The 12,180-nt window shown below is 48.5% G+C and overlaps 1 protein-coding gene across 2 annotated transcripts in view; it reads left to right on the top strand.

The window, feature by feature from the left end:
- The window catches only part of NPAS2 (neuronal PAS domain protein 2), a 146,914-nt gene that overhangs the window by 108,855 nt on the left and 25,879 nt on the right, over nucleotides 1-12,180 (top strand). The window contains exons 12-15 of one of the 2 annotated variants that reach the window (XM_034757982.1): nucleotides 2,553-2,634; nucleotides 3,651-3,792; nucleotides 6,976-7,085; nucleotides 7,284-7,376. In XM_034757982.1, coding sequence (XP_034613873.1) covers nucleotides 2,553-2,634; nucleotides 3,651-3,792; nucleotides 6,976-7,085; nucleotides 7,284-7,376 — 427 coding nt within the window. The remainder of the gene's footprint in view (nucleotides 1-2,552; nucleotides 2,635-3,650; nucleotides 3,793-6,975; nucleotides 7,086-7,283; nucleotides 7,377-12,180) is intronic. The other variant, XM_034757981.1, reaches the window with a different exon arrangement.

A 12,180-nucleotide genomic window follows, 5' to 3' on the forward strand; every position in this document is an offset into this window, starting at 1 on the left:
GCGCCGCGCGGTGGGGGGACGGGGAGACCCGCGCCGCGCGGTGGGGGGACGGGGAGACCCGCGCCGCGCGGTGGGGGGACGGGGAGACCCGCGCCGCGCGGTGGGGGCTGTGCGGGGGGAGACCCGCGCCGCGCCACCGAAGCCGCGCCGGGGGGGGGGGACTCGAGCCGCCGGGCCGGGCCGGAGCCAGGCCCCGGGGGCCGGGCTGGAGCCAAGCCGGGCCAGAGCCGCTGGGGCCTGCGGGAACGGAACGGGCCGCGCCTCCCCGGAGCCCTTCTCCCGCCCCCACCATCCCCACCCCAGCTTACCTCGTGCTGCTGGCCCGCCCCTGCTTCGTCTCAGACTTCCCGCGAATCTCTGATTCGCGGGAAGCAGGGAAGGGGGTGGGGTGTGCAGGGGAGGGGAGAAGGGGGAAGGGAGCTGGGGTTGGGGCGGACAGCTGCAGCCCGGGGCCCAATTCAGCCGAATCGGCCTAAAGCCGGCCCTGTGTGCGCCAATCCTACGATAGAAAGGGGCCGTGAAGTATCACATTACAACTAATGGAGAATTCCCTCTTCTAGGTGTAACCCACACACCTCCTGGGTGTGGTGTTTTGTCCCATCTACTGGCACTGAGGCCGAAAAAGAGAGAGAGATTAATGAGTTTGCTCTACAGCCTTAGCTAACAGCCATATGTTTTTTAGCTCATGCAGTAGATGCTCATGCACTAAACTCCAGATACCCCAGGTTCGATCCCAACGATTGGGGTCTGTCACTGTTATAAGTGGGGGCTCATCTGGGAGTCTCTGAAGCTTGTGATATGCTTACTTAGTTAGGGGAAGTATGTAACTACACACCTCCTGAGTGTGGTGCTCTGTCCCATCGAGTGCCACAGGGAGGGAGGGAGAGAGAGAAATTGATTTGCTTTACAGTCATATGGCTTTTGGCTCATGCACTAAGATCCAGAGGCCCCAGGTTCGATCCCGCCCGCTGACAACTGGGGTCTGTCAGTGTTACATAGGGATCATCCATGCATGCTGTATGGCAAATGTAATGGCAGTAGGCTGCCTCTCTAACAGCATCTGACACAAGCGCCAAGGCTAAAGAAAAGAAAGAGTGAGGCCACAATATTGATTCATTCCAGCTGTTCTTGTCTGGGGGAATGGCCCCTTGGGGCCAGAGGTGACTAGGAGTAGGTTAAAGCAGTTGACCAGCTCGCAAATAGGGAAATTGCAAATTTGGCTTAAAGCTACCTTTCATCCCCATCCCCTCTGCTTAGCTGGAACAGAAAATCAGGACATTCAACTGTATAAAATAGTACAATACAGCTTTTGGGTGTTAATGCAGTGTAGGTGACAGGGTATTTCCAGTGTTGCTTTTGAAACAGACCCCCAATAAGGAGGAGGCATCATTCCCTGCTTCCTACACAGTGTTAACATAAAGAACAAGAAAATTAAAAAGCTTCAAGCATATTTCAGAGTAAATAAAATTCTGATGTTTTGGGGACTTAGACAATCACAAGCCACTGAGGTCCTGATTCTGTCCCCTGTTCCAGCCCTGACACCCCACTCCAGGAGCATAAAGAGGTCACAGTAGACTAGGCAGGAGAATCATAGGGCTACTGTAAGTGGCCCGATGCTGCCCAGGCCCCGTAGGATCCAGTGTAAGGGGTGTGCTAGGAGCAGTTGTAGCACTCAATGCAATGGGGTTGTAAGGCTGCAGAGCAGCCGATAGACAGCCTGCTTAAGAGTGGGGTGGGATGGAAGTGAGTGATGAAGGTTTATGTGGCAGTGGGGGAACAGGCTTAACTTAACACTTAATTTTCATTTCCTGACATTCTAATATTTGGGTTTTTTTGAAGTGTGGAACTTTTGTAAAGAAATTGTAACATTGTTTTGAGTTGGACTCAGGGCCAGTGTAAGGAAGTTTTGCGCCCTAGGTGAAACTTCCACCTTTGCCCCCCCCTCCCAGCCCTGTGGCAGCTCCCCACCCTGAGGCACTGCCCCCACGGCAGCTCCCCCCCTGCCCTGAGGCACCCCGCAGCAGCTCCCCCCACCCCAGCTCACCTCTGCTCCGCCTCCTCGCAGAGCACGCCGCCCTCGCTCTAATTCTCCTCCCCTCCCAGGCTTGTGGCACCAAACAGCTGATTGGCGCTGCAAATCTGGGAGGCGGGAGAAGTGGAGCGGCGACCTCGTGCTTGGGGAGGGGGCGTAGGAACGCTGTAAAAAAAATTGGGGGCACCGCTTTTTGGCGCCCCAAAATCTTAGTGCCCTAGGCAACTGCCTCTTTGCCTAAATGGTAGCACCAGCCCTGGTTGAACTCCAACAAAACACACTTTCAGCCTTAACGCTTTTTTAACAAATGTTTTGTTTGTGAATGGATATATAGAGGGGGTTGAACAGAAATTGAAAATAAAAACACAGTCCTTCAAATCATATGCATTAAATGTGACTTGATTTCATTTATCACATAATGATTTACAACAACATATAATGTTGCTCCGTTTGTTTAAAATGCATTTTATAAAATAAAATAATGAAATGTTACTCATGTAGAATTATATTTTTCAATTAGTTATGCAGATGTTCGAGTGGAAAGGAGACAAGAACTGGCCTTGGAAGCTGCACCCTCAGAAGTTGTTTCTTCAGCACTAAAGGTATAACTAGATATGTTTTTCATAAACATGCAGTAATTGTGACCCATTGTGTTAACATTTCCAAAGATCTAGTAGCAATGCTGATCTAGACATATTACCTGAATTTTATACTCCAGAATTCATTGAGCTCTTGAACAATTATTTAAGTGAACTGGAGATGAGCATAAAAAGGACAAACTTAGAGATCAGAGAGAGTGGTGAAACACAAAGCCTGGGCATTGGCATTGTAAGCTTTACCATGCGTCCTTGCCAACATGCTACGATTTGACCTAGAGGGACCATTTCTGAAAGTGAGATTCCTTTTGGAAGGATCATCTTGAGATTGTTTTTCATGCACAAGAATACTGCATCCTGCGTATGAATGCAGAGTGTACAAAAGTTATTTATAAGCAGGACCCTGTCACGATAATACCTGAGTCTTTCGTGTAATATATCGCAAAAAGCATCTGAAATCTCCCTAGATCAACACATGGCGATACCAAGATAAGCCAATTTTAGGAGGAAAAATTCACTTCTGTGTTGACTTGTCTGCCAAATTCCTGCCTAGAGTGGATCAAAGTCATATTTATTACAACCTGAAAAACAGGCTTTAAATGAAATTGCCAACTTATCCTTAACCACACACTGACATGCGTGTGTCTGAACCTGTCCAAAACGTACTATCTGAAGAACAAAGGGTCCAATTTAGTGCATTGCTGAGTGGTTCTGGGTGTTGTCACTCACCACTGAAGGAAGAAAGATTCTGCAACTCAAATTGGACTAAAATTGAATAGGGCAATAGCCTGCAAGGTCTTTCCAGAACAGTAAAAGCTCATTCATATGCAATTGGAAGGTATAGCAGAAGTAGATGTCAGACATTCTGGCCCAGGTCCTCTGCTGCTGTAGATGGCAATAGCTTCATGGAAGTCAGTTTATACCAGCTGAAGATCTGACCCTACAAGTACTGTTAGATACATGACAGAACACCATACCCTGTCAGATGTAATATGATGGTTTTTTTTTTTTTTTAATTTTAGGACAGTGGCTTAGGCTTGAATGCAGAACTGCACTTTAATGCGCTTGAAATAGGCGTCTCAGTTCTCAACACTAGTCGGACACCCTCTGTATCATCTAGAAGCTCACGCAAATCTTCCAACACTCCCATGTCTGACCCTGCATGTAAGTAATGTTATTATGGAGCTCCTGTATCAATATTTTATTTTAAAATTAGCTAAATTACCCCAATTATCATTCCTGGTGGTATAGTAGTTACTGGTGAGATGCTGAAGGTGCTGACGACATGTCCATTAATTCTATCGCCCATGGACGGGTATGTATTTAATTGAAGGTAGTAAAATGGGCTGATGTAATCATCCATGTCTTTGGATGAAAGGAGGCTAGTTATGAAGCCTGTTGCTGTTGAGTTCTATGGAGATGAAATTTACAGTTGCTAGGCACAGTTCCAAGCTATAATATTATACTGTGTTGGAAGTTAGTAAGGTCATCAGCTGGAAAGTTCTGAAACTCAAGGCTAAATTCAGAAGTCATGCATAAGGTTTTAGTAAAGCCCAATGGTTCTCAACCTATTTACTATTGTGGGCACATGCAGCCTACAATGTGTTATGTGGGTCGCATCCAATACTACCTGTATAGCCCTTAGGATGTCACATGGGCCGCAGCTCTGTGCTGATTGGACCACAAGCAGCCCACGGGCCACAGTTTCAGAACCACTGGTACAACCAAATGCACGGTGATACACGTAGGAACAAAGAATGCAGGTCACACTGACAGGGTGGGGGACTGCATTCTCGAAGCCATGATTCTGAAAGGATTTAAGGGTCATGATCGCTATCCAACTGAATACAAACTCCCAGTGAAATGCTGTGGCTGACAGCATTAATACAATTTTTGGAAGTACAAATGGAATTCTGAGTAGGAGTAGGGAGGTGGTATTACCTCTGCATAAGGCATTGGTAAGACCATATCCCCACTACTGTGTCCAGGTGTGGTGTTTGCACTTCGAAAAAGAATGTTGAAGAGGTTCAGAAAAGAGCTACAAGAACGATTGAAGGTCTGGAAAACATCCCTTACAGTGAAAGACTTTAAAAGCTCAGTCTGTTTAGCTTGTCAAGGAGAAACTAAGAAGTGAATTGATCATAGGGTGTGAGTACCTATAGGGGGAGAACAATTCTGATAGAGGGCTCTTTAATCTAGCAGGACAAAGGTATAATGAGCTCTAATGACAGGAAGTTAGAGCTAAATAAATATAGACTAGAAATAGAGTACAGATTTTTGTTAAGGTAATCAACCATTGAAACAACTGACTGATGCATGTGGTGTATTCACCATCACTTGAAGTCTTTAAATCTAGATTGGCTATCTTTCTAAAAGAGATGCTCTAGCTCCAACAGAAGTTATGGGCTTGATGCAGGAATTAGATGAAATTCAATCACCTGTGTTATGCAGGAGGTCAAACTAGAGGATCATAATGTTCCATCCTGACCTTAAAATCTATGAAGTGGTGTAAGTTAGACTCCCATACATGCACTCAGACCCAGGGCCGGCTCCAGCTTTTTTGCCGCCCCAAGCGGCAGAAAGAAAAAAAAAAAAGGAAAACCCGATTGAGCTCTCGCCGAAGTGCCACCGAAGAGGAGGAAGAGACGGCGTGAAGGACCCACCACCGAATTGCCGCCGAAGACCTGGATGTGCCGCCCCAACAACTGACGGACTACCACCCCTTTCTATTGGCCGCCCCAGGCACCTGCCTCCTTCGCTGGTGCCTGGAGCCGGCCCTGCTCAGACCCCATACCTGCACACACTTATGTATCCCATAAACTCCTGAGGCAGAACCGAAGGGGTGGCACAAAGGTGCCTTTAAATGCTAGGTTTGTGTTCTCCAGATTTGAAGGCATCATTTAGAGCAGGGGTTCCCAAACTGTGGGCCATGGACCAAAGACAGGCCACGACACAGTCCCGGGTGCCCCCTAAACTGTATATATTGGTGGACTGGAGGCCAGCCATGGCCCCCACCCAGGGCTGGAGGAGCCCAGCATCTTCGGTGGGTGGCAGAGGGCAAAACAGAGCCACTGGGTGATGGGCGCAGGGTGAGGAGAAGGGGCTGGCCCTGAGAGGCAGCAGCTCCCAGGGCAGCTGGAGGAGGCTGGATGGTTTGTGACCATTCCTGCTCCAAGCCACTGCACCCCATGATCCATGGCTGTCAGGCCCCCTGGGGTATTGGCCCCGTGCCTACCCCCATCCCCACAAGACCAGGGCTCGGCAGTGTTGCTCTGTTTCCACCTGGACAATGCTGTGATCTGGATTGTCAGGTGCTGGCCGGGCCTGGCCCGAGTGCCTGCCTTTGCCTGGCACTGGTGGCCCCCGAGCCCTTCCCTCATTCCCAGGCAGGGAGTGTCTGTGAGAGCACCTGCCCTGCCCCTTCACTCTCTCGCTGGCTCTGGCCCCTGCTGAGGTGAGGGGCCGTGCACGTCCTGCGGTGCCCCTCTCCCTGACAGATGCATGTTAACAGTGGGCCGCAGTGCCTATTGCAGCTGCACAGGTGGGCCTCAGAGGAAAAACACTGGATAACTCCTGAGTTAGAGCAGCATCAGGCCACTCTGTCTTAGGTCAGCAGTAACAGCCCATGGGTGACGTTCTGATGGCCCAGGATCACTGGAGCTGAAGGCCCTTTAGCTGTGCCCTGACACACCTGGTAAACAACCTCCTGTCATGTGGGCTGGAACAGAGTGCCATAGAACCAGCTATGCGAATTCTACTCCAGCCAGAGATTCACCTATGAAAGAGGAACCCTCACCTGCCCTTTTGGGACACCTTTTTGGACCCTTTGCTGCACTGGATGGAGCACAGGCTGAGTCTGGTCCAATATATACCTTAACATTTGTGCGGATCCTCATTATCAGCTGTCAACTGTCTTTGGAGTCATTGGTTCCCCTTGACTCCAGCTGGAATTTGATCAGACCCTATATTCATGGGCAGTGGGTATAATACGCCAGAGCCCCAGTTGCGAGATTTTGGGGGGGAAGTTTTTTGCTTATTATGCCCCATGCGGCTGAGGAAGCGGTATGTGATATCCAGCTTCATTAGTAATCTCCCTGGACTCAGGCCGAGCGGGTTGGGGTGCTTGGGCCTCCAGCCGGCCTGTGGCTCCTCTGGCCCGTGGGCAGGGTGCTCGGGGCTCCAGCTGCGGGAGGGGGGTGGTGTGGGCAGAAGGGGTGGAGCTGGGGCTAGCCTCCCTGAATTGGGGCTCCACCTGCCGCCCATGCCTATATTATTACCAACCATATCTCATCATTCTAATTTTATATGGTGATTATTTTTAAATACGAACAAAAAATTCTCTTACAGCCACACCAACAAAACTGATCTCAGAGTCTAACATTCCCTCCTTGCAAAGAACACCCAGCATACAGCAGGATTCATCCATGCAAAGACTCAGTCAACCTGTCACTATTCAGGTAGGTTTACAAATGGGCATCAAAATAAATGGAATTTACAAGGAGGAGTTAGATAAAAAGTCACATGTAAAATATGCCACAGGTTCAATTCAACAAATAAAGACAGAGCTATGCAAAGGCAGTCACATTAGGAGAAGACCTGAGATTTAAAGTAGCCATGCATATGAATAAAGTTTGTTTTATTTTTTTTAAACCTAGGCGTCTTTGCCTTCTCAGCCATCATGTGAGCTTCTCCCACAGCAGCTGCTGGCCCAAGCAGCTTTGCAAAATCAGCCTACATCTATGGCACAGGTTAGTTGGGGGCTTGAAACTGGAATAGGTTACTTAACCATCTCATGATGTTTTCCCACTTCACCAACCAAAGCAAGGAATATAGGGACCCTCCCAAGTAATTTTGTCCTAAAACTACACAGGCTATAAAACTTATCGTGGGAATGTCCTCTGGATTCTAAACACACACACACACACACTTACTTAAATCTACTAATCTGTTGCTGAGAATCTTTTTAAAAAACAACAAAACATTAATCTCTCTTTTACAAAGACCCTTAATATTTGTTTTGCTCTGATGATGCAGAGAGAACCAGCATCAAAGAAAACACAAATTCAACAAGTCCCATTCCCTGAGTTATGCCATATCAGTGTTGATGCAGATGAGGGACTAACTCCTCCATTGGGATCCCCCAGCATGGATCCCAGAAGTGGGTTTGGTTTTTGCTCTGAATATCCAACTGGTCTAATAACCATACAGGTTCCCTTGGTACTTGATTAGAAGGAATAAAGAATTTCAATACTGTGTTTTCTCATAACATTGTTTCTGTCCTTCCACAGTTTCCCAGCGATGGAGCCTCTCCTGGCTCTGTCGCACACCTCTACTCCTTCTAAGAAGCATATGTTGTTCCCTTATAGCTTATGCCCAGGAGGACCACTGATTTAAAATAACAAAATCCCATTTCTCCTTTAAGTTTAATTTGCCTCCATGACTCCACACCAGCGTGTAGTGAATCAGTAAATAACAACCCAATTTATCATCTTAGCATTAATTTTCTTTTGCAGATGTTCTTGTCTGCTAGTCTCAAATAAATTTTGAAACAAAATTTATTTAATTTTATTTTTATATAAATTCGAGTATATTTCCCTCTTGAATTTCTGTATTCACATTTCTTCTCTGCCTTCAGAAATGAATCTAGAGAGGAGATGCCTCCTTATTTGTTTCCCACCAGCCCCAGCTGTCCCACCTCATCTCATTGGGATCCCAATTCCATTCCTTTCCACTCCAGTTCAGAGTATAATCTATTCTGTTCTGTTCAGGTTCGTATACCATGCCCATCACCATAATATCTGAGCACTCTCCAGTCATGCCTTAAGCAATTTGACAGACAAATATTTGTTCTCTCATCCTCTCCCCACAGGAGAAGCATGTGCAGCGGAGTGTCACATTTTGCATTTACTGCTCAAACCCTCCCCTCCTCCTACCTCCACTTTCTCCACATAAGATCTCACCAAGTGAAAACTGACAAAATACAATGTGACCATCTACCTCCCCTCAGCTTGCCTTGCCTTCCCTTCCTACAACTCTCACCTCTCTTTCCCCTGCCACAAATTGATAGGTCAGTTATTGGTTCAGTAACAGAATGCCTATGGACTGGCTGAAGTTTGATTAAGTGGAAGCAAACCTGTCTCAACACTGTTGTCTAGCAGTCATCTTTTGGACAGCTAGGCTTAGCCAATCATTACAGCAAAAGCCCAAGGGGCAGGACTTTTTCACTCATTAATGCTTTCAGTGAGGACTGCAAATAGACCACGGCTAAAGTCAGGCTGTGGTCACTTTCACCCTACATAAGAGATCTCTAGAAAAAGGTAGCAAGGAGGATTAAGTTACAGAGAACTAAGGCCACCTGATCTTGAATGAGGTTATCCACGTGGGGGTTTAAGGCACTTTAACTTATGCACATTGATCATAGAATATCAGAGTTGGAAGGGACCTCAAGAGGTCATCTAGTCCAACCCCCTGCTCAAAGCAGGACCAATTCCCAGCTAAATCATCCCAGCCAGGGCTTTGTCAAGCCGGGCCTTAAAAACCTCCAAGGAAAGAGACTCCACTGCTTCCCTAGGCAACGCATTCCAGTGTTTCACCACCCTCCTAGTGAAATAGTTTTTCCTGATATCCAACCTGGACCTCCCCCACTGCAACTTGAGACCATTGCTCCTTGTTCTGTCATCTGCCACCACTGAGAACAGCCGAGCTCCATCCTCTTTGGAACCCCCCTTCAGGTAGTTGAAGGCTGCTATCAAATCCCCCCTCATTCTTCTCTTCTGCAGACTAAACAATCCCAGTTCCCTCAGCCTCTCCTCATAAGTCATGTGCTCCAGACCCCTAATCATTTTTGTTGCCCTCCGCTGGACTCTTTCCAATTTTTCCACATCCTTCTTGTAGTGTGGGGCCCAAAACTGGACACAGTATTCCAGATGAGGCCTCACCAATGTCGAATAAAGGGGAACGATCACGTTCCTCGATCTGCTGGCAATGCCCCTACTTATACAGCCCAAAATGCCATTAGCCTTCTTGGCAAGAAGAGCACACTGTTGACTCATATCCAGCTTCTCGTCCACTGTGACCCCTAGGTCCTTTTCTGCAGAACTGCTACCTAGCCATTCGGTCCCTAGTCTGTAGCAGTGCATGAGATTCTTCCGTCCTAAGTGCAGGACTCTGCACTTGTCCTTGTTGAACCTCATCAGGTTTTTTTCTGCCCAATCCTCTAATTTGTCTAGGTCCCTCTGTATCCGATCCCTACCCTCTAGTGTATCTACCACGCCTCCTAGTTTAGTGTCATCTGCAAACTTGCTGAGAGTGCAGTCCACACCATCCTCCAGATCATTAATAAAGATATTAAACAAAACTGGCCCCAGGACCGACCCTTGGGGCACTCCGCTTGAAACTGGCTGCCAACTAGACATGGAGCCATTGATCACTACCCGTTGAGCCCGACGATCTAGCCAGCTTTCTATCCACCTTACAGTCTATTCATCCAGCTCATACTTTAACTTGGCGGCAAGAATACTGTGGGAGACCGTATCAAAAGCTTTGCTAAAGTCAAGGAATAACACATCCACTGCTTTCCCCTCATCCACAGAGCCAGTTATCTCATCATAGAAGGCAATTAGGTTGCAACACTATGCAAATTTTTAAAGGTCATTTTTCTTTTGGCAGACAGAAGGGGAATTTAGTATTTTCATGCACAATTCTGTAAGTGTTGCCCAAAGCAAATATTTGCAATGTTAGGTGTTGCTCACCTATGAATTTTGTGCTGTGCAATTTAGGAAGGGAAAAACAATTGTAAAAACAGAGGGGGAGTTTCCCGTGACGCTTATGCATTCTTTTCTCTGTTAACACCATAGCCTTAATTAATTTGCCTTAACTTTCCTTAGTGTCCCCACGTTACTGAAGACAATCCCTAAGAGTTAGTTATTTCTTGTCTTTCTGCATTCCTACAACATTTTACTCTATATCTGTTTCAGGAAGTCACACCTCTGCTAGAGGCAACAAAAACTTATGGTTTGGTTCTTCTTTACTCTAATTACCAAATTAAATTTCCATCCACTTTAAGATCTCTTTACACTGCCAGAACCATGGGCGGCAGGTGACCTGCTGGCTCAGGGAGGCTATCCCCCGGCCAGCCTTGCCCCCCTTCCCTTACCAGAGCCCAGACCCCCCCCCCCTGCAGCCATCAGTCCCCCTCCTCCCAGCATGCCAGGCAGGTGGCATGCAGTATCCCCCTCCAACCTCTCCCCTCCCCTGAGCACAGGGCAGGCAGCCCACTCCCCCTATGAGCGCCAGGGGGCTCCCCAGCGCTGGGCGGCCCCAGCCATCCCAAATCCTGGCCACACCCGCCCTAGCCCCAGCCCGCTTCCCTGAAGAGGAGTAGCTGGCCTGCCTGGGCTGGGGCCAAGGGGGAAGGGCAGGCAGGAGGGGACCTTCTGGTGGAGCGTGGGTGGGGCCATGCTGGGCTGTTTGGGGAGGTATAGCCCCCCCCCAGCCTACGATACGTTTCACCCATGGCCAGAACCTTAGTGTAAACTAGACTTGGGCTGCAAGAGCATAGGCGCTGACTGTGTGGGTGCTCTGGGGCTAAAGCACACATGGAAAAAAATAGGGGGTGCACAGCACCCATGTGAGCCATAGTGGTTCCTGACCCCTGTCCCCCCAGAGTTTCATACCTGAGGTCTGCTCACAGCACATGCCCTAGACCCAGACGGAGCTTGAAGCCTTGGCTACACTGGCGGTGTACAGTGCTGCCACTTGCTGCGCTTAGGGATGTGAAAAAACACCCCTGAGCGCAGCGAGTACAGCGCTGTAAAGCGCCAGCGTAATCAGAGCCTGCAGCGCTGCATGCTCGCTTGCAGCGCTGCAAGCTATTCCCTTCAGAGAGGTGGAGTACATATAGCGCTGTGAGAGCTCTCTCGCAGCGCTGGCGTTGCGACTACACTCGCGCTTCACAGCGCTGTGAAGTCCCGAGTGTAGCCAAGGCCTCAGTGTGGAATGTGATGAGTTCTGTGCTGCTCTCAGCTTCCACCCTGGGGGCAGGGAGTTTGTTTATAAACAGAGGCAGGGTGATTAAGATAACAAAAGGCCTGTCATTAAATTAAATTAAGGATCATTAGATGATCCTGAAAGCATTGCCAGGCGCTCCAGTTAAAAGATAGGAAACAAAGGTTAGGAATAAATGGCCCATTTTCAGAATGAAGAGAGGTAAGCAATGGTATCCCCCTTGGGCCTGTACTGGGACCAGTGCTTTTCAACATATTCATAAATGATCTAGAAAAAGGGTTAAACAGTGAGGTGGCAACATTTGCACAGAATACATAATTACTCAAGCTAGTTAAGTAGGGTTACCATATTTCAGCACTGAAAAAAAGAGGACACTCCACGGGGGCCCTGGCCCTGCCCCAACTCCGCCTCTTCCCCACCCCCGGCCGCCCCCCAGTCCCGCCCCCTCCCCCCCACCCCTGCAGCCTCTGAGACCCTTGCTCCCCACTTGCCCTGCAGCCCCTGCACCCCCCTACCCCTGCAGCCTCTGTGACCCCTGCTCACCAC

This window comes from Trachemys scripta, chromosome 1 (assembly GCF_013100865.1).
Source record: "Trachemys scripta elegans isolate TJP31775 chromosome 1, CAS_Tse_1.0, whole genome shotgun sequence".
Taxonomy (NCBI): domain Eukaryota; kingdom Metazoa; phylum Chordata; order Testudines; family Emydidae; genus Trachemys; species Trachemys scripta.